This window comes from Ostrinia nubilalis, chromosome 13, assembly GCF_963855985.1.
Source record: "Ostrinia nubilalis chromosome 13, ilOstNubi1.1, whole genome shotgun sequence".
Classification (NCBI taxonomy): domain Eukaryota; kingdom Metazoa; phylum Arthropoda; class Insecta; order Lepidoptera; family Crambidae; genus Ostrinia; species Ostrinia nubilalis.
The window spans coordinates 2,067,136-2,090,923 of record NC_087100.1 but is presented as its reverse complement, the minus strand read 5'-3'; the positions used below and the strand labels follow the sequence as shown (position 1 = coordinate 2,090,923).

The 23,788-nt window shown below is 36.2% G+C and overlaps 2 protein-coding genes across 3 annotated transcripts in view; both read left to right on the top strand.

Moving 5' to 3' along the window:
- Window positions 1-12,734, top strand: part of LOC135077404 (TBC1 domain family member 12-like) — an 82,767-nt gene extending 70,033 nt beyond the window's left edge. The window contains exons 4-7 of the mRNA XM_063971939.1: window positions 778-1,345; window positions 3,457-3,585; window positions 5,771-5,963; window positions 7,841-12,734. Of these exons, the coding sequence (XP_063828009.1) occupies window positions 778-1,345; window positions 3,457-3,585; window positions 5,771-5,963; window positions 7,841-8,052 (1,102 nt within the window). The 3' untranslated portion in view covers window positions 8,053-12,734. The remainder of the gene's footprint in view (window positions 1-777; window positions 1,346-3,456; window positions 3,586-5,770; window positions 5,964-7,840) is intronic.
- Window positions 12,735-14,670: 1,936 nt separating this feature from the next.
- Window positions 14,671-23,788, top strand: part of LOC135077394 (facilitated trehalose transporter Tret1) — a 56,227-nt gene continuing 47,109 nt past the window's right edge. Inside the window, exon 1 of one of the 2 annotated variants that reach the window (XM_063971930.1) lies at window positions 14,671-14,831. In XM_063971930.1, the coding sequence (XP_063828000.1) occupies window positions 14,775-14,831 (57 nt within the window). In that variant the 5' untranslated portion in view covers window positions 14,671-14,774. Of the gene's footprint in view, window positions 14,832-21,758; window positions 22,068-23,788 lie in introns of those variants that run through there. The other variant, XM_063971927.1, reaches the window with a different exon arrangement.

Here is a 23,788-nt window from a genome sequence, read left to right as displayed (position 1 = left end):
TTTTGTTCAGTATCTACCTCTAACAATGACTACAATAGATAATAGATTCAGTAGATCAAGGCTTTATTTATCGATAAATGATTTGGAAGTTATTATTATCATTATTCTACGCTATCTAGATGTAATGCTTTTATTAAAAGGTTAAAATAATTTGTAATAATAATATTATAATGATAGATGTGGCATTTATCACAATATTCAATTATCTTCAATCGTGCGTGCGTTAAGAGACAATGATTTTTACTTAGCTTGCTAGTTTGTTGATTAAAAAACCTTCCAGCTGATATTACTGGTCAAAATAAGAAACTGCTGCCATTTCTGTAGTAGGCTACAATAGCTTAATTCTAATAAGAATATGTATCTAATAGGTATTTATAAGTTTAAAACCGGATTTAATTGAATTTATTGTTGGAATTGAAACTGCGTTACCGTTAATGTCTTAATTGTATATTATCTAATTAAAATTAATACTAACCTACTTGACTATTTCAATAACAAATAATAACTCATGATAATCAAGATTATACGTTGCCCAACTGGCTATTGTGTATCGCTCCATTGTTCAGCAAATCCACATTTTATACGTAGGTATACTGTAACTACTATTATGTATGTATATTAAAGAAATACCCTGGGATTAATAAAACGATTTAAAACCAGTTTATCCTGATGAAAAATGTAGTTGGTACTTATACTTAGATGTTAACTTACTTTAATATAATCTCGCTATCATTATCATTTGTAACGTTTTATAAAACGCTATGTTTTCATTTACAGGAAGAACGCAAAACGAACTCTAGAGTTATGGTGGAGCGGGCTCCCTCCCTCAATCCGCGGCAAAGTCTGGCAACTGGCCATCGAGAACAAACTGAAGATCACCCACGACATGTACCAAGACTACGTCGCCAAGGCCAAGCAGAAACTCCAAGAGGCACAACTAAGACGCAAACGATTAAAAGTCAAAAGCCAAGACTGCTGCAGCTGCAAAAAAGAACCAGAAAAACCCAAAACGGACGAGAAAATATCCAAATTCGACGAGCTTCTGTCAAAGAACGATCAAATCAGCCCGAGTGAGGAGAAACCTCGATTAAGCATACCGAGGAATCTGAGCGAGCAGAATTTAAAGTCTCGTAGTACGGAGGCGGGACCGAAGAAGTGTTGTTCGAAATCCAACCCTAACCTGCTTGATTATAGTGACGAGTGTTCGATGGAGCTGATTCAGCTGGACATAGCGCGGACTTTCCCCCACCTGTGCATATTCCAACCTGGAGGGCCGTATTTTGATGTGCTGCATGAACTGTTGGCTGCGTACGTGTGCTATAGGCCTGATATCGGATACGTTCAGGTGAGCTTTTACACTTGTAAATTGTATTTAAATGCTGGATATTTGATACTATTAAATTAACCAATAACTCCAAGATACAGTTTCTAAAAAACACTTCATTTTAACCCTGAAAACCGAGTTAGTTCAATTGGCTGTGAAACTCGATATTTACTAGCATTGAAGTGAATAAATTGTCCGTCAATCGAGTTACCCATCTGGCCAGCGTAGCTTGGGAGTGTAGGCCAACTCCTCCATTTGCCTCTGGACCCTGTCTAATTAGTGCACATTATAATCGCAAACCAGTCGAAAAGTGGTCGAAAAGCCCTTTTTTGTATGGAGTTTTGACGGATTCTATTTTCGATTCGATCAAAAAGTGCTTTTTGTCTAAGGGGCAGATGATGATGATGCGTGAACTTGTAAATATGGCCTGATCATTCTATCTACTGAATTTCTTATTCCGATCTGAATCGGATTCCTTATGGCGGATCCACACAGCACAATGGCGTTGCTAGGTGACTTGGCCATGCCATGAGCAAAGCAACCATTGCCCGGTAAGCGCAGCTCTGAACTGACATTCCCACTCTCATTTGAAACCGCGAACGAATCTGCCCTATGCCTTGTCATTTGCAGGTTTCTTACGATTGCACACAAAGTCGATGACCGTGCTCTTGGCCTATCCGCCACGCTGTGTGGACCCTCCATTATTGAGTAGTGTTAACCACAGATCACAGAAACTAAAGGGATATGTGACAAGGGGTGAGGCCTGTGTCGCAGCAATATGCCTAAAAACAGACAGAATACATTGCTCGTGACAGCAATGATGACAGCAGCGACGTCATAATGTTAACAGTTTACATTGCTTGCGTAGTACTAAAGAATATTCGAACGTTGAGTACTGATACCGCAGTGGATAATTAGCACATATTTCGAGTACTTTGTGTGTGTGAATTTCTAATGCGACACTGACGCCCGTATTCACAAACGATGCTTGCTTATGTGAAGCAGCAAATCGAACGCACAGCGTTGAATAGACCTCTGTGATTGGTTCGTGTGTCACCCTGTACGTCCACGCGCACTGTGACTCATAGTAATGTTTGTGAATCGGGCGTAATTGACCAAACAATGATGAGGATGTATGAATTGCTCCCGACAGAGCATGGGGTTCATCTAGGCCTGGTGTGGTCTCTTCATAATATCCATATTAAAATGTTGGCTGGAAAGGCACCCGCTGAAAACCAGCGTCGGGCTACGCGTGCATGCATGCGTGGCTCGATTAATGCTGAGCGGGCGCCTTTTTGGCACATAAATATGCATGTATACAGGGTGGAAACGATAAGTGATCTCACTCGATTATTTCTAAACTATACAAGATATCCAAAAACTGTTTACTGATCCTGAAAGTGCTCCACGAGCTCTATCCAACGGTACCAAAAATAGGTTACAAAATAAACTGGATCTATCCGAAAATTCAATGTTTCCAGCTTCCATACATTTAGTAAAACCACATAATATTAAAAAGTATACAAGATATTCAAAAGCTGGTTACTGATCTTGAAAGTGCTTCACGAGCTCTTTCCAACGATACCAATAATAGGTTACAAAATAAACTGGATCTATCCGAAAATTCAATGTTTCCAGTTTCCATACATTTAGTACTGCCATAGTCATGGCACTCATGTCTTGGTAATATTATAGCAAGTAAAGCCTAAAATCAATGTTTTCCATGAATAATTTTAAATAAGAATGCACAACAAGTTCTCTTTAAGAGTTTATTATTTAATAAAAAAATTTACACCTAATATTGTGCGGCTGGCATACATTTAGTATGGAGGCTGAAAACATTGAATTTTCGGATAGATCCAGTTAATTCTGTAACCTATTACTGATACCGTTTGAAAGAGCTCGTGGAGCACTTTCAGGATCAGTAACCAGTTTTTGGATATCTTGTATAGTTAAGAAATAATCGAGTGAGATTACTTATCGTTTCCACCCTGTATAGTATAGTTTCAAGTCCCTTTTTTTTTCTTTTTGTGTCAAATAAAGTTTTTCTTTTCTTATCTTATACCCTTTAATATGTTTGCTATTGTTTCTTCCCCTATATTTGTTATTCATATGCCTGTATGTTTCTCCAGGGCATGTCGTTCATCGCGGCAGTACTGATCTTGAACATGGAGGCGCCGGCAGCGTTCGTGTGCTTCGCCAACCTGCTGGACGGGCCCGTGCTACGAGCGGCTTTCGCGCGCGACGGCGGCGCCATGCAGGTACGCTATGTTACGGTTAAAGAAATTCATAAATTCATAAAATTCATTTATTTTTGCAAATAGGCTTTAAAAAAGCGCTTTTACACGTCCCAATATTAACCCTACCACTGCTTCGGGACAATAAAGATTTTTATTATTCTCAAAGATTTACATAAAATCACTTGGGGGCGTCCATTAATTACGCGAGACAATTTTGGCTATTTTTCAACTCCCCCGCCCCCCTTGGTGAAATTTCATGAGATTTTGCTCAACCCCCTCCCTCTACCCCTAATCTCACGTGATATTTTTCAAAATGCGTAATTGCTATGTAAATGAGTTAATCTATGCTTCGATTAGTTAGTAAATATGTACGTAACGTATCATAATGAGATCGCAATTGCGTCGATACCTTTTCGGTTTTGTTGTATAATGTACCTAAAATTTGTAAGATTTCTATTTTAATTTTACACTGATTCTTGATGAAAAAATATTACGTGATATTTGTTGAGACCCCCCCTCTCCCCCACGTGAGATTTAGTGAGATTTTTCTTGACCCCCTCTCCCCCTAAACGTCTCACGTAATTAATGGACGCCCCCTTATGAGATAATACAACATTCAAATACATTTTAGATCTTACGGCTATCGTAGCAAGTAACATAAAATAAAAATAATTCAGGTAGTTCAAAATAACAACATCCATGAGTGGTCAACATGCAACAGTGCAGCCCAAAACATGTTTTGAACGGGCTAATGTTGAAGTAATTGTGTATTTTAGAAAGGCTATACTTTCTTATTAAATGCTAATCGTAAAGTGCTGCTTGGGGATCAGCGTGTAGAAAAAACCGTGGGGGCTCAAATCTACTAATTTTGGTCCTACGCTCATCAATTCTTTTACCACACTCTAGACCAGAAGGCGCGTCTGTCTTTCTTGACTCATTTGTTTTTATGACATGATTCGCTTATGTTAATCACATACCAGTTTTTGACAAAAAGTTTTTAAGTGGGAAGCGCCGGGCAGCGCAAGACGGTTCTCGTGGAAAGATGTATCCTATTTTGGTTGAAACGAACTCCATAAAGTCGACGTCCACTCAGTAAAAACTCAGTAAAATTCATTTATTTCTGTAAGTAGGCTTTAAAAAAGCACTTTTACACGTCCCAGTATTAACCCTACCACTGCTTCAGGACAATAAATGGGCCAGTGCTGAGAAGAAGCAGCGAAAGAAACTCAGACACTATTGTCAGCCTCTTTTTAAAATGTTTACAGGTTTTCAAAATACATAGTTATAAATATTTATGCAAGCTAGGCAGTTACGCATCCCAAACATTTTTATCTTTTAAATAATCATCGACTTTATAGTAGCCCTTTTTCATTAAGGTACTTTTAATATGTGCTTTCAATTTATGAATGGGTAGTTCTATAACAGTTTGTGGTATTTACACTGTTGTTTATTTATATATATATTATATACACTGCTGAACATAGGCCTCCCCCAATGACTTCCACATCGCACGGTTAGTAGCGGCCAATTCAGCGCCTCCCTGCTACCTTTATCAGCTCATCGGTCCACCTTGTATGCTGGTACGCTACTTTGAAATACATACCAGCATTACCAGGCCTGTTCATCTCCTCGAGTACAAAAGAATCACGCGCGAGCGAGTAGTGAGTGACATTTACGCGCGCGTATTCTTCAGACATTGTAAAAAAATATTAGCTGTGGAAAGAAAAAAACAGTCAGCCCTATCGCATCGGCAGATTACCGATCGCTGACGTATGTAAACGAAACGGCGTTCGACTCTGAGACAAGTTTAATACACAATATTGATGACGACACTGAGGCGATTATCACACTGTACCGCGCTCCGCCGCGGTACGCGGGACGCCGCGGTACGCGAGACGACAGATTTATATGCAAGTACCTCAGTTTGTATAGAAAACACGCGCGGCACAACACACTGCCAACGCGTTTGCGCGCGGGATTCGTTATATGTCGCCACGCGGACCGCGGCGGAGCGCGGTGCAGTGTGATAATCGCCTGAGTAGACATTTTTTTCCTTGAGCTTGACCTTGAAGGAAAAAAATGCAGAGTAGACCTTCGCGAAGATAAAATTCTGTACGTAGTATTTATAATTCTTCTGTGGTTATAATAATATGCTTAATTTTCTATTGATCTTTTTCCTGTTCTAACCAACAAATTCTCATTCCAGCGGCTATGGAAAGCGTACAGCACGCTTCTGGAGCACAATCTACCCTCACTAGCAGGCGTGGTGGCGCCGGAACTGTATCTTGTGGAGTGGCTGTATACAGCCTTCGCTAAGGCCATGCCGCTGGACGCCGCGTGCCGCGTGTGGGACGTCTTCCTACGGGACGGGGACTGCTTCCTGTTCAATGCGGCACTAGGTCAGTACAAACTTTAAGTCACAGCTTGTGAGACGTGGGACACTGTCATACAATCACTGTAAGCGACCACCTACGGCGGCAGTTCTTGTGTATCTGTTACGGTTAAAGTGATAAATCGAAACTCATGAATAATAACCGGTTATTATGAATAATTAATTACCGACAGTCGCGGTAAAAGTGATAAATTAATAACATTTAACAGTGATTATTTAATAATTCAACCTTAGTACTAACAAATATCATAAAAGAAAACAACATCTTGTGTACGTGCTCTTGTACAGCCAACATTTTTGAACGTTTTAATATCATATATTAATATAATTTGGCATCATAATGAGTTTGGAATGTTTCTTGCATAATATTACTTTTCCATGATGCCCATAACATAATGTTTTGATTTAAAGTGAAAAATAGGTTAAGGTGCGGCTGGGGTGGCCCTTGGGCCACCCCTAAGCCGCCTATTTAGTTTTATACACACATAAATGACCTCATATTAATCACATTTACCAAATCATGAGGTAATCCCAACTAATATTATAAATGCGAAAGTAACTCTGTCTGTCTGTCTGTCTGTCTGTCTGTTACGCTTTCCCGCTTAAACCTCGCAACCGATTTTGATGAAATTTGGCATAGAGATAGTTTGAGTCCCGGGAAAGAACATAGGATAGTTTTTATCCCGGTTTTTGAAACAGGGACGCGCGCGATAAAGTTTTATTTATAACTAGCTTTCCGCCCGCGGCTTCGCCCGCGTGGAATTTTGTCTGTCACAGAAAAACTTTATCGCGCGCGTCCCTGTTTCAAAAACCGGGATAAAAACTATCCTATGTTCTTTCCCGGGACTCAAACTATCTCTATGCCAAATTTCATCAAAATCGGTTGCGAGGTTTAAGCGGGAAAGCGTAACAGACAGACAGACAGACAGACAGAGTTACTTTCGCATTTATAATATTAGTTGGGATAACCGGCGATTATTCATAATTTTCACATTTATCACATTGACCGTAACATATCTAAGTTCAGCACCAAAGTAAATAATACTCTTTGGGTGTGGCCGTGAACAGGGGGCGTAGTGTGAGTTTACATCGAATTTCGTCACTAGTGAGCCCGTAAAAAAGTGACATTAAATGTATGACGAATTGTACAGCGCCCCTAGCGGAAACTTTCAAGAACTAAAATTTTCATACATTTTTTGAATGCGCTCGCTAGTGACGAAATTTGATATTAACTCACACTAAGCCCTCAGAGAAGAGCGATTGCGACAAGCGACCAAGACGGGTGACCGCGACCAGTACTTGACTTTAGGCAATGTACAAGCATCAGTTCACTAGCGAGAGTGAGACAGGCGACAGAGACCAATGTTAAGTACTGGTCGCGGTCTCCCGCCTCGGTCGCTATTCGCGATCATTTGTCCCTGTCGCGGCGCCTTTTATGAAGGAAAATGTAGTATTTATGCGCGGAAGAATGACAGCCCATTTGCAGTCAAATTCAGTGCTCTTTAATGTCTTTTTGTGAAGAGATACAACACTTTTCTAGTCATGAATAATATAAAAAAATAGACGCACGTGAAAATAAACTCCATTCTTCTTCTATACCTACGAACAAAAGTATGGAATCACCCCGTTGTGTTTGGTTCAAAGTCATCTTAAGAACTGAATGACTATGTATGTATCTATAGTATCAATTTAAAGTATAAAATATTACCTTTAAAATGGTACCATTTTTATTTACCTTCTATTAGTCATTTAGTTCTTACGATCAATCGGAACAAGTAGGATGATTCCATACTTTTGCTCGCGAGTGTATAAATGATGCTACAAGAGTCACTTTCAGTGAATGCGTTAAAACTATTTGTTACTCATTCCTGACTCTTTCCACAGGCGTCCTCCACCTCTACCAAGATGAGCTCAAAGACATGGACTTCATCGCGGCAGCCCAGTTCCTCACCAAACTCCCCGAAGACCTCGACCCTGAGGCTCTATTCAAGAGCATATCTACAGTGTCTATGACTCTGGATGGGATGACCTTCGAAGAACTCGCCTCATGCTGCGAGGGCCAGAGTTTGGACGATGACGTCACGGTGAGGTTATGATACAGGAGGAGGATCGGGGACCTCTGGGACCTGATTGACGCGCTGTCGTTTAAAGTCGGGTTATAGTCCAGTCAATAAAGCATTATAGATGGAAAACTGTAGAACACAATTTCTGACTTCAGGACTTTATTTAGACTAGTTAGGAGGTGAACATAGCAAAAGTCCCCGCCCTTAGCCCTTGAGCCGGCGGGGAGAGGGGGGTTTAAAGGCGCCACTTTTCGGTTTTTCGCTTAATCCTCGGAAACTATGCGTCCTAGTGACATGACTACTTTGAACCAAAAAAAGCTTATTCAATTTGCTACAGGTGAGACCGTCAGGTTTTTCTATATCTTGTATAGTTTTTGCGGCTAAATAAAGTCCCGAGGTCAGAAATTGTGTTCCACGGATTTCTCTCTACACCGTCGTTAAGGCATTCATTGACTGGACTATTATAGTAACGGCTGGTAGATAATTTACTTGGTCTATATGGGGATTTGGGAGCTTGACCTATGGCATTGTAAATGGGAACTGGCAGAATAGGCAGTTATAGGGCAAAATCAAAATCAAAAATATTTATTCAGTTTAAACCACAAGTGGCACTTATAAACGTCAAAATATAGTAAATAATAAAAAAGAAAAGGTAGCCCTTATGGGGCACTTTACATGTCTCCTTATCTTTTGGGCCCTACCAGCGCTTCGAGACAAACATATGGCAAGTGCTGAGAAGAAACGCCGGAACAAACTCAGTCACCACTAATTGCCAGGAATTATCTAACGGTAAGAATAACCAAATTCAAGTAGGTACATCAAATTAATATGTGCAGACTGAACTGACCACGCATCCTTGTCATCAATATAGTCTTAAACCTTGTAGTACCCTTGGACATAAGTGTATGTGCCATCCTAGACTGCATATCACTTAACCTCAGGGTGATTGCATTCTAAATACCTGCAAACAAAATATTTGTGACAGTTTTGATTTCAAAATCGCTTCATGGAGCGAAGTAACTATAGATAATAGAAATATACTTATTTGTGTAGGAAACGCAATTTGTACAAATTGTATATCAAGTATTTAATTTACTGTTCCCTTTTACTGTGCGAGTGTTTTTGATAAATCTATGTATTTGATACATAGATAACAAACTGACTACGATTTGGGTAAATGAATCGTTCTTACTTTCAAATTGTAACTTTATCTTCCCGGCGATTTTAAATACAGACCAACAGCCGTTTAGCTTGTTTACATAAAAGGAGATGGTCCATAATGTATGGATCAAAAACCCTGAATCAATTGGGACTAATGGGTATCAGTAGTTTCATTATAATGCACAATTTACTATTAACCCCACTTCTTCTTCTTCTGATTAATTTCGTTGCGGGTCCAATGACAGTTTAACTTTTCCCCCGGGACAAACTTGACCTTCACTGGTTGGGTTTTTGTGGCGGTCAAGCTGTAGATCCTGGCTACACAGGAGTTGCAGTGGTGGGAACGAGAGGTGGGAATAGTCCCGTTTTAACCCCACCGAAAACGCAAAGCCGAAATCAATAAGGTGATGTTATATGTATGTGCTTTTGAGCTATATGCTGACAAAAGTCTGTATATATGCTCATAAATGTAAATGTAAAGAAACTACTGATACTGACACCTATTTACTTCCAATCGGTTCTGTAGATTTTAGATCAACTCGTTTAAAAATATTTGACCCCAATATAACCTTAAACAACAGTGCGTGAATCAGATTCTAGATGTCAACTACATTATATTGTGTAGTTTTTCTATACGCTGTGCATGATCCTATTGCTTAGTACCCATGGTAGTAACACGGGAAATATTTTTATCTATGGTACTACCACCATGGGAGTAAGTAGTCCTAAATTTCCGTGGACTAAATAGTAGGAACACGGACAGCGCATAAGTTTGTTGCGTGTGTATGAAAACATATCATGTTATGTAGATTTTATTTATATTATTAAAATATAATCTTACTGTATATAACATTTCTCTGTGTACCTGTTTAATAATTCTGAATGTAATCTAAGATTTTGTATATAATATTAATAAAATAATTCTTTTAATATTGATAAGTCGCTCACATACGAAGTCCTACTCTTCAACTAATGTTTCGATGCGAAGAAAAATGATATTTTATTATTAATAATTATTATAAAAAAATGTATCTAATATTCGTGAATGTCTTAGAATTATTTTTATTTCGCCATTTCTTAGTCAATTCAAATAATTAAAATTTAGCCGATTTCATTGACCGGATATAGCAATATCAAATGTTTAATTATATTGTATTATAGCTTGCTCATATAATATACAAAAATAATTATATCATATTTACTTCTTTAAATAAGCAAAAGTATTTAATCTATGTATATTTGTGTTACATAGTTTATATTGATTGTCAATTAAATATACTATATAAATACTATGTGTACTATAGCTTAAATAACGGTATCAACGAGTAGTATGACCGGCCTAATATTTACGAACGAAGTTTCTCGAAAACTATCTGTAATTTTAACTTAGACTAGCTAGCTTTTATTCTAGTTATGGGCCCGTATTACGAAACGACACCCAAATATTTAGATTACACTCAAAATTTGATTCAAACTTGAGGACTACTAACGTATTCAAAAGTTTCGAATGTATCCAATAGTATACATCTCTCTCACGCAAGGCAAGATTCAAGCTTGTGTGATAGGGACAGATAGATCCGAAACTACGTAAACGGTGTAATTAAGCCATGCTGTGATTGGTTTAAAACTGAGTGAAATTGCACTTATGATTGATCTAAAACTGAGTGAAATTGCACTTATGATGGATCTAAAACTGAGTGAGATTGCTGTATAATTTGTTTTTGAGTAGCTTTGAAAACAATAATTATTTAGTTGAGTGTTGTCTTAAAAAAGTGTTTTGACAGCTCATAAAAGATATACATTGATTAGTTTTACAGTCAGTGTCAAATATAGTTCGTGACACCCCAAAGTAGCCAAAAAATTCGTAACACGTCTTTGTTACAATTGGAATAAGGTTATGTTATTTGTCGCCGACTGTATCAAGTTCAATTCAATCTCAGGTTTGAATCCATGCTTGAGTGTAACTCTATTTCTGAGCGTCATTTTGTAATACGGGCCCTAGTTTTGTAATCTCCGAAGGGTGTTATAGCGTATATCGTTATCGCGGTGGGTGTACATCGTATTTTCGTGGGTGAAGCTTAGTTTAAATAATATCATTGTTGTTTAATTGCTTGTCAATTATCTGTACATATCATTGCTTTTACGGCTTTACATGGGAACGATGCATGTCTGTAGTCAATGAGAATTTCGATGAGAAATCGCATGTATTCACGAGTATCATATTATCGTATCTACGGGGCGATTGATATTTTTAACAGGCCTTGAATTTACTTGATCAGATTCTAAGCTTACCAACCAACTAAAAGTCGGTGGTCTGCTCCTAGGCTACAAATAATAAGTTATACAGTGCATTTTACGCAAATCTCGAAATTATTATTTAGTTATATTAAAAAAAAAACTTTTTTTTATTTTACACGCTGCGCAATGAAAATAAACATGATATTGAAAATGGTGAATCATTTTTAATATTAATTTACAGACTATCATAATTTTTACATTATAATTTATTATTTAACAATCAGGGTGCCTTTGCATATTTTCGTGTACATTGCATTTGTAGGTAGGTATTGGATATTAATTTTTTATTTTATTAGCAGCTGATTATTCTTTTACAAAGACCGCCCCGTTTTCGTGTATTGCCAAAGTACAGGTTTTTCAGCAATACAAAAGTACTGACGATGCCACGTCAAACACCTTAGCACCTTTTTGGTTTCAGTAGGTGATGTTTGCAACAATAATGTTTGTATACCTATACATTTTTATTGCAAAATAACACCTATGCTAACTACATAAAACAGTGTTTAGTTTGATGTGGGATCGTCCGTACACACCTACTACGACACAAGCAATTAATCTTTGTATATCTTTGACCCATGAGCCATCATAGGAAATAAGCGTTGGCACTAAATATAAGGTTTATATGATTAACAGCTTTAAATTATTTTAGCGTATCTTGCCACGCTTTACGTTGAATTATAGATAGATAAATGTAAATATTATCACTTTTTAATTTGTCACTTTCTATTATATTTTATCTTTATAGAGTTTTACATATTATTGTGTTATTTTGGGAATGTTTTAAACTTTTTGCAGTGTTTTGTTTTTCGAACATTATGAAAAAAGTGGTAAAACACTGTATTTATTTACATTACAACTTTTTTAGAACGGGGTTTATATTTTTTTCGTTACTTGCCTCTCGATTTATAAACTAAAATATTTAATCTGTCTATAAGATATTAAATCAAAATCCAATTTTTAAAACTTTCTAAAACCAAGTTTTCAATAATATAATGTTTCAAACGTAAACTGAAATTTTCAATAAATTGTGTAGATTAATACAGTTTTTAAGATCTAGATTAATATAATTGTAATAAATAATAAATACAATATTGCAGTTGTGATGTGGACTGATATTACTAATTATAAACAAATGCCATCTCAAATTGTAGCGTAAGTTTTCTCAATGTAAATAATATGAATCGTCTTAGAACTGAATTTGGCCCCAAATAAGAATGTTTGTAATTTAATTGTGGAATAAAATATGATTAAATGAAGCTCAAACGTTTTATTTTTCAATGTTCACCTTCAAAAAACCTGCACGAACACTTATTTTTAGAACAGCCACTTATCTAATTGAAACCTGCAGATTTTATCAACACAAGACGTAGTTGTGCACAGAACATGTTGATTTTAAGACCACCCTTATCCTTTGTTCTATAAGAGCTACGTTTGCAGTGCAAAACACAAGCAATGCCATCATGTCGTGCACATTATCTTCAATTGGTCCAATAAAACCAAAGTCTTTCGATTGGAACTATTTTATTGGGACGGTGAAATAAGTAAATACCTAAGACTGTCTACGCATTTTAATTAGGTGAGACAGTTGCAGGTGATTTTGTTTAGGTGAGATGATTTTCGTATTAAATGTTATTTTGTTCATAATAAAAACAAAAGAAAGACGCAATTGGCTAATCTGATCTCATCAAACTTTCATGTGGTCAAGTTTAATAATGAGATTACATGACATACCTATTATTAAATCATACTTATCCTTTTAGATTTACAAAATCTTCACGCACGATTTCATCATTTATTGTGAAATCGTGTGTGTTGTGAAATCGCAAATAAAGAAATTTTAAAATAACCTAATTAGGTATTATTGAAAATAGATTACGATAATAAATCACTAGTATTCAAATATAATCAAATAAACAACAAAAACATAATGTACTGATTGAGTAACAATTTACTAAATTACGCTATTGGCATGGTCAGTGTTCCGTACAAAATTTATGTATTTTAGTAAGTTATTTTTTCTGTAGTTATTATTATCTTTTAATTAATCAATGAAGTATCTAGTTTACGAGTAGGTACGATTAACTTTCTATAAAGAAGTTATAAAACCTTGCACAGAAAATCCAACACTCCATCTACGGAGTTCGTAGCCTGCTACGGTGCTACGAAAAACATAAGAGTCAAAAACGCAACATTTTTAAAATTACTCAGTAACTTTTTGTAATTCACATTTTATTTACTTAGTCTCACCAGGCCTCCGTCACTCGCCTATGCCGGCCGAGATAATTACCTACAGCGCGCGACAACTTCAAGTTGCAAATCAGTCCGGGCCGCCACGCGCCTGTTTGCACACGCGTATCTATACACGCTCGGTCGATCATAGTCGCAATCAAGGTTTATTGTTCCAACAGCACTGTTATTCTTCTTTAATGAAAAATTGTAATATTTAGGAATAATAATTAACTGTAGTGATTTAAATAATAAATAAAAAAACTACACTTTTTAAATAATAAATTATTTTGAAATACTTATGACAAAAAACTATAGCAAAACAATTATTTTAGCTAATAAAAACATTAACTTTACTTCACCGTGTCTATTTTCCGACACTACACCTTTTAAAACTGTTTGTTTAATTTCGAATTATCGCAACACTGAAGTTTATTAATAGGTACTTTAGAGATGGTACGATTATACAAACTCCACTAGATTAAAGTTTTCTAATCGAAAATACAACAAATGCTTCTTAAAATTAAGTTTTTATTTATTTTACTTTGCTCATACAACCCTGACGCTTGAGCGGTGACGTAGATCAATTCTAAACACAAAAAAAATGCGCTCTTGTGAGCGTAGTAGTAAGGTGCGATTTCGAATGCACCATGTGCGTTGGATATTTTGCATTATTATTATTACCGTTAAAATGTCGGCATCTGATCCTACACAAAGGAGTGCAATTTCTGTTGCTACTATTATGTATTCTGTGGTCTCACGTTGATGTTACAAATTGAATTCCTCTTGCACGCGAGTTCGTAATTGCATAAAGACGGTAGTCGCATATTTATTTGGGGTGGGTATATCTAAAAGCGAATGACGTCTTATCTAGGGGTCACTGCACTACGGGTCTCTAAGACGTAAGATAGCGCCCAATGACGAAATAGGGTCCTGGATTCATTCAGCCAGTACGCATGCGCGCACCACCGAGGGTGACTGACAGTACTGGCCGCTCAGTGTCCTGGAACGCGACCGGCAAAACATCACATTCCAAAATTCCAAATTCAAATTCGAAAAACAAGTGAACAATGGTGGAGAAGAAGGAGAATAATACGGGAGAAACAATCGGCCTCCTCGATTTGAAGGTTAGTGCATACTTTTTGGGGTTATGATGTAATGTCAGTCAAAGGTCACCGAATTCGGGGTGGTTTTCGACCGTAAACACACCCCGGTAAGGGCCAAATTCGTGGATACAGTTTTGTGACGCACGTAGCGGTGTGTACGTGAAAATTGTTAAAAATAAGAAAATTCTTATGCAGTGTGGGCTAGATCGGTGCATAATCCACTTAGCCCGTATTTGTATTGCCTAATGCCTGCACGATATGGAACTTTATTTTAATTTTTACTCATGTTTCGGTTGTAGCTTTGAATTAGTTGTTCCAGTATTTGGATACGACGAAGTAAACAACAGATTACAGACCTTCAAAATAATATAGGTCGAAAACTAATTGGACAAAATTCGTAGTGTGTAGATAATATTGACATCATCCAATTAAATACTTGCGCTTGTTTTCAACAAATTGCAATAGGAACATTATCTACCTACCTATTAGGTATTCACAGTTCACAGTCAGAGTTAATAGAAAAAGATAATTCTAAGTAATTACCTATTCGGCTTCTCGTTTAAATAATTGCTATGAATGTATTGGCGCGTAAAATTTTTCACAAAATTTTCCACGTCTAATAAGAGTAGGTATCTAATATAAAAAAAAGTTAGAAATACTAGAGAACAATCTACAAGACTAAACAGATGTTGCTCTTTTGAACGTAACAAACTCAAATTCCCTCCAAAATAAAACTTTCTCATACTTACTCACTCTTATTGTTAGAATATTATTATATCAAACTTGTGGCCGAGGGACTTCTTTACTTCACCGGAAGTGTTATAATCATTAATCATCACTCACCATTGTCATCGCAATAGCGATGTCATTATAACTGTTGGAGTTACAGTCAATACAGTGGACATTGTTATCTCCTTGAGATCACTTGTGTGACCTTTTGTGGACCTTAGGGCGTGACCTGTGACACATTATCAGGCGGGGTGAGTTCTTATCATAAATTCCGAAACTGAAAACTCTCCATTGATAAACACGATAGATATCTAAGTATTTTGATTTCTTTATTAGTAGATAATTCGGCTTCTTTTTCTCATTTTTATGTCTTACGATCATTGCTTTGCTTCCTTCTATTTTATCGTATTTACGTACCTACTAGTCTAAGTTAGATGAGCTACTTATAAAAGTAGGTAACTTGATGCAATAATAGTTAACAATTTTAACGAGTACCATGATGTCACATTGCATCCTCTCTCTTCTAATTAATAAATGTTAATTGTTAAAGATAAGGATGATGAATATTCTAAGAAGTCATCTGATTAAGTAAGTAAGTATATCTTCGACAATATCGAAGAAGACTGTGTATTACATATTTCATAATTAATTAGGTATACCTACCGTAGGACGTTCGTTAGAAGTTAGAAAAATATTATCTTTTTCATTACCACATTTGCGAGAGTTGCGTTTGTCGTTTTTTCGCAATTTTACCTTTCAAGAGTCGTGACCTACAGATCAATTCCACTTGTAAGTAAATCCTAAATAAACGAAACTGCGATTTTTTGCAGAATTCAAAGTGTAGAGTTGTTCATGTCATTGTTATTAAAGGTTCTTCTTTCTTTTGAAGGACTACGAAGGACCTTAGTAAACAAACCTTGACTTTATGGGTGTTGCCACGTTTACTACGCAAGCTCAAAGTTGTAACTCATCTCGGTTTGGGCTAGTAGACTCTACCAAGTTGATATAAAGGTCACATTGGTACTTTAGGAACATTCTATACAATTTCTACGTCACGTAAGACGACGCAACGCCTACGCGTAGCGTGGGAGTGACGAGGGCGAATTATTTTGGCACAGGAAACGCAAGATCCGAATTGTTATAGCTCTATTAAGGATTTAAAATAGAATGCTTACTGTATTTTACCGACTTCAGGAAAGGAGGGTTTCGTTTTCTTAATTCTTCTTCTTGTCGTGTCGACAACAAACAAACCTACACAGAGCGTCGGCTCAAAACTCCGCCACAAGAGTGGCGTTGTCAGTAGCCTTCATTAAATCTTCCTGCGTGCAGTTGTTTGGGCACGCAGGGCACGACATCATGTGCATCGTCGACTGGGGAACAAAACCTCACCTGCACTCCAAGTTTGAGCCATCCAAGAATCCCCACCTGAACTGATTGTCCTTACTACGGCCGACCTGCGTCCGAAGTCTATTTAAAGACTTCCAGGTATGCCAGGGGAGCTCATGTCCAGGTCGAAGACTCTCAGACACAGGGACAAAAGGGCAGGGGAGATCAGCTCTCGTTTTCTTAATGTAGGCACACAAAGTTTGTGATCTTTAAAACACCCTTTTTTTCTTACATCCTGTTAATTTTTTAGTCGTCTGATACGACATCTACAGGGTGTTAGGTAAATGGGTATATGAGCCGACACTAGCCCATGTTAACATGGCCATATAAATGGTATGGTGAAGTCAGAAATTTGATATCATCATTTTAATTTTTAAATTTTCATACAAAATAAATTTTATAAATTCCAATTTGTATGAAAATTAAAATAATTAAAATGAAGATATCAATTTTCTGACTTCACCATACCATTTATACGACCATGTTAACATGGGCTAGTGTCGGCTCATATACCCATTTACCTAACACCCTGTATAAAGAAGAATATTTACTACGATATAAAATTTTATCGTCCATAGGTTTATAATGTGGCTAAACACGTTCATTACCTATTTGCGAGTCAAAACATGCAGGTAAGTACATTGATTTGGTAGTTCTAAGAATTTAAGGCTGTATTGCGTGTAGCTTGGGAATCCCCTTGGACTGCAGCTTTTATATGTCAACTTAAGCAATTTTAACTTTATGTGGTTTGTATTAAGCTTTGGTTTACAACTTCTAAGTTTGGATAACCTGTGCTTTCGTTAAACTTGTTGAAAGGAGGAAAAATGGGGTTTGTACGTTTGGGAATTTTGTTTAACCACATACCTGATTTTGTAATTTATTCAGTGAAAATAAACAAGAAAGAATCCTTGTATTGTTGAATACCAGTAATACTGGTAGATCTTCATAGATAAAATATTTTTGTAATAACTCAAGTCTCAAGTCAAGAAGTCAAGTTCGATCTCAAATGAATTAAAATAATTGCCGTCACTAATTTATTTAATTGATAAGGTCTGGCTCATTATAATTCTTCTTGAATTGTTTCATGATAATGGGATGATGAATAAATCATCAGCCTCCATTGTCGCAGTAGCTGAAAAAACTATTGTCGTGAAATAAATAATGAGTCAGTAGTTATTCTAACGATGACGACTAATCAGAAAAGTATTTTAGTAAATTTCTTGCAAAATTCAGCTAATTCAACCTCAATGTAGAAGTCGATCAATATGACTAAGTGAATTACAGATAGATACGCTTGAATTTTATTAAAAGGAGACCGAAGTTAAAAAAAATAGGAACGTAGTAGCGCAATAGAAAATAGATGTTTGACATTGCTTCAATTCTTTTCTATTCCAACATTCGAGCTTCTAGGCCACTCAGAAGTCTTATTGAACAAGTAAATCAATAAAAAGGTCCTTGAGTTTGTAATTAATTTTAAATGCTTTTGTTTTCCCACTGACACTTTCTTAACGATCTTAAGCTTAAAATAGTATCAAACGTAACGATCTTAGACATCCAGATCGATCTCAGGACAAATGGGTGGACAGCTACTAATCCGCGGAATGAGCCTCGTCCGGCACTTGTGCTCATGACTCGGGAATGTGGGCCGTTGCGCCTACGCTCTACACCAGCTTGACTCAAGATAGGTCATCATGAGACGTTCTTCTTTTTGTCGTGTCGATAACAAACCTACACAGTGTCAGCCCAAAACTCCGCCACAAGAGTGGCGGTGTCAGTAGGCTTCATTAAATCTTCCTGCGTGCAGTTGTCTGGGCACGCAGGGCACGACATGACGTGCTTGGTCGACTGGGGAACTCCACAATTGCATTCCAAAGAGCCATCCAAGAATATAATGTCTTTAATACGGCTTACCTGCGTCCGAAGTCTATTTTAAAGACTTCCATCATCTTGAGACGTTAGAACGTCTGTAATAGTCCAGTGGTAAGATATTGATACTCGAAATCCTGACTCCTAGGTTCTGAGTTCGGTTCTCAAGTGGGACAGTATAGAGTACTTAGTCATTGACAATCCGGCAATTCATTAATTTCTGACACCAGAGTAAGATGTTAGAATAAAAAGGTATAGGTAAGATGGCCAATTTCTAGGGCCCGATCTAAATAAAATTCAGGAAAAAAAATGTATTTCCGCAAAATTTTTTATTGGTTTTCACGAATAAAAGGCAATTTTTTAATGAGATAACATTAGTTTCATTTATTAGGCAAGTTCATTTTTAATACCTGCCTTGTTATGCATAAAAAAAAAGTATCCCCATTTTCAGGGTAAAGGGTTAAACGATCTTGAAGCTGATGAAAGGACGCAGCAACACGCCTCGCTTCTATTTTCCAGTTTCATTATTGACATACGAGTTTTGCCTACACGTGGCGCCCTACCGGTTGCAGCTAAGTGGTCACACACTTTGTCGGTCAAAAACAGGTTAAGAATAATTGCAAAAAGTGCATTGACCAGTTAATAATGTACAGGCGTCAGCACTTCAAGCTGACATCTTATGTAGAGACAATAAGGTGCTGTTTAGCAAAAAAAAAACAAGTCTGATATGCGGTAGATTGTACAATTAAAGCGGCAAGTGCATCGCCCAATAAACCAGTCCACTTTCGTGAAACAATTCTACAATATTTGATAGCGATCAATTACTAACCACTCACGGCAATTTGAAGTTACGACAGAGTTTTTAAAGGAAATTTGAAAATAATTGTAGTTTATTGGTTTACTTAGGTACAAGAATATTTTTTTAAAACACGCACGCATTGCAACTATCGGACACCACGCTGCTTCTTTCGGTCCATGGACCACTATTTATTGAACTCAATACAAGTACAAAAGGTGAACTTGATGGCACATGGAATTATCTTCCAGTCAACTTGTGGACCAAGCAGAAAATTAGACCTTTCTTTCCCAACAGTTCACAGAGCGTCTTGATTGAAGCATTATGATCTCACTGACTCACAAACGAGCGTCCCAGACGGTTCTACAGTTTTCTTATTAATTAAACATTAAAAAACAACTGCCGCAAACCAGCTGACCGCAAATGGGTCACATTTAGGTTCTCGCATTAGTATAACACGTCGTTATTTATAGTAAACAAACAGATTTACTTGAAAGGTTTCCATTGAGCCGCTAAATGGTTTTCATTAAAGAGTTACGGAATATTTCGTATTGACATAACTGATAATACGAGTATTCTGTGAATTTTCACAAATTACCGAGGTCAACGGGTATTAATATTTTATTTTCGGTATTGAATTTTATTCATTTTAAATAGTCGTTATATGATACGTGAAAGTTTGTGTAACGTAAAATAAAATTGGTATAGTAAAAGAAATTATTTCAGTTACATACCTACGTATTAATAATTACTTATTTACATGATTAAAAACTTATACATACCAATAATAATAGACATTATTTTTTGTAATATTGAAACCTCGTTTAGTCAGAAAGTAAAACCAGATTAAGTAGTATTTAAGGCAAGTTTTAAATTTCTTCTTTTTAAATGTTAGATGCAACTTCAGTAGGTAATTAGACTTACCTAATAGACATGTTGACACCACAGTCAATTGACGTACTTTTTAAAACTGTCAAAACGAAACTCTCCCATAGATTTTGTATGGCACTACAAGCAAGTGACGTCACTATTTTGTCAACCCAATTAAACTATTTTTTTAAATTACAATTCGAACAAAAATCGAAATTTACAGGTACCTAATTTAAAATAAACTAGGTTTTTAAGACCAGAATGATGAGTCTTTTTAAAACAGTTGTGGTTTCGAATTATTGGGGTAGGTATGGTGTCAAACTGTCTATTGAGCCTATTATTGCTAAAGTTGAAAATTATCCTAGCTAAGAAAACAACAAATAAAATAGGTCAATAACATCAAACATTCCAACGTGTATCAAGAAAACAACAGTAAAAGTGCATTACAATGCTCAACATAATCTCCAGTTCTCGCATGAGTAATGGAACTAATGAGATAGATTGAGAAACTGTACCGCACGGAATTCCCGACTTAAGCAACTAGAGTTGACAATGACTTACATTTCTTTTTCTTAAACTTGTCTTAAGATCCGGGTCTTATTTTAAATCTATAACAGAAAAAAGTTAAAAAAATATTTGAGGTCATGATGTTGTATTCGCTAAGTTGATTTCCTCGGATTCTGTTTTGTTTTATTCACTACCGGCGTAGTATTATTACACAATCCGGTTATGATACTAAAGAAGCCTTGTGTAAAGTATTTTTTTACTGAATCATGTTCAACAAACGAAAGTAAAATAATACTTAGTTACCGTAAATAAAATAGTACTTTCCTAATAGAGACACGTGTGACAGTGTAATTTAGTTGTTACTGGTAAATGGTAGCTAGAATGAATACTTTTACAAACTACAACATTGTTCTACCACATCCCTGTAAAAATGTAGGATTAAATAAATCTCTTAAAAAATTACAGCAGTATCCATCGAAAATTCGTTTTATTCGTAAGTTAAGTAGAGTAAATATGAATTCTCTGTAAAACGTAGAGCCAACCTTGATACCTAATTTAAAATCTAATCAACGACTGCTTGATACGGTTCAGTGTTTTGCTAATTAAGACTGGTAATATTGCACAGCAGATTTACTTGGATTCACATTCAATTGGCGCTTACCATTTTGTTCAATATTAGCCAAGTCTTGTATTCGGAAGTGTTGAAGTTTAATCGATTAACATAACTGAAAATCCGGTTCATTTATTAACTATTTATTTGGTTAAACTCTTCTCGCCAAGTCAGTCTACGCCGGGGCTACATACTGAACGGTTTTCCCGCGCTGCGCTGTCATTGTGACAGAAAAATTGGCGGGAAAGAAGTTTTGATTTTTCAAACTTTTGTTATACGCTGTGTATGATTTTTACACGTGTTAAAACTTACAAGTGGCCAGTGACATTAGTTATAATAAGTTTTAATTAAATACTTTTGAGAGTTTTGTGGTGGTCTTAAAATGAGTTCCAGTGAATCAAAGCCTTTCGGGAAAGAGAAAATGGCGAAGGAAAAGTTTGGTTACGACAACACAGGCTTTGTTATGACGGAGAAAAATATTTGGATGACAAAGGTGAGTCAGATAATGCAGCAAACCGGAGAATGTTTTCAAAGCATCGTAATGGTTGCTGAAAACTATGTAAGAGTTACGATTTTCAAACAGGAAATACGATAGAATTTAATGTTTAAAATGTCAGCTCTAATTAATTAGGCTACCAAAATGGTTTAATCATCTAATTGCTTTTGCTTGTTGAACGTTATTTCAATTTCAAGTTAAATAAAATCGCACGTGTACAATATCGTCAGGAATTTTCTAATCGTCAATTCACGTTTCGTGAGTGTTTTATATTAAAATAATAATGATGAGTTTAGTAAATTGTACATTTAACGAAAGGTTGGCTGCTTGGCCTCGCCCAGTGCTAGCCAGACCGTAACGATGAACTATTTGATATTTTAAAGCAGTTCGCGAAAAAATTGGCGGGCGTTTTATAAATTAGAAAATTATCAAGATAGTTAAACATTGAAGCATGTTAGAAATTGTTTAGAGATTGTAGGCGTAATTTTTTAGCCTAGTCATCAGTATTCGGGCAGAGGCTTACACCCTGGTGGTAAGTGAAGGCTCTCATCAATATGGTACTGCATTCGTCATGTAGAGACAATCAACATAGTCCATACAAAAAACACAGGTTATCGTTATAACTTACGGTCAAAGTTAAGTGGTGCAACTCAGCCTTGATATAGGATCCTGTTGGAGCCTTTGGGTAGGTACTATAAATTATAATACATAAGTAGATTGTGATACTTCTATCTATCTATCTTTATCAGCCTTTGGATGTCATCTTCGAACATAGGCCGCCTCTTCAACCTTCCACCGACTCCTGTACCTGGCCATCCAGTTTATTCCAGCTTATTGTAATCTGTCCATCGTTTAGCTACTTATACCCTAAAAGCAACTTATTATACATATAGGAGTATAATATTTTAAACTATTATGTTGCATTTTTACTTTAAAATTATCACTTCACGGGATTTATTGCAACAATATTTTATTTACGTCGGGAGGGTAAATTTTATTTACCGTTAAAATAGATATTGTTGCAATAAATCCCGTGAAGTGATAATCATATAGGAGTACATTTGCTACCATTTACATAGAACCCATATTTTTCCACGCGCGTCCCCAAACACGCAACACGCAACTCTTACTGATTGATATAATTTGCTAAGGTATTGAACTGCTTGAACATTTATCGGAAAATTACGTAAAAGTATTTAACTAAGAGCATTTGAATCAAGGCCGCTTAGTTTACGGATGAGCATCAATTTAAGGTAGGTACTACCTTGCATTTTACATAGTTGTAAAGGTAGATTGTAGAGTGGATAAGTAGGTAGGCTAATTAATAGCCAATAGTAATGGTAGTTTTAAATTAGGTGCGATTTTTTCTTTTCCGCTATCTTAGGCCTTGATACCTTAAGATTTTAGGAGATAGAAATTTAAAAAATTTACTATTTTAATCGTTATTAAAATTTCTTAGCGAATAGAGTCGCTTCTCAAACTAAATTTTAAAAAACAACTTGAAAAAATGTGCCGCCTTAAGAGTTTAATTTGTTTAAGTTGTTTATTTAAAATTAACTATTTTATTTACTTACAAGAGATCTTATTTGCAACCGCTTGCTAATGTTAACACTATAGTGTGAATTTAGAAAGAGCACTAAATACAAAATGCATTTTTATTTTGGATAGAATTTTACCGTTAATAAACTTAATTATTCAGGTCAGAACTACCTATTTAT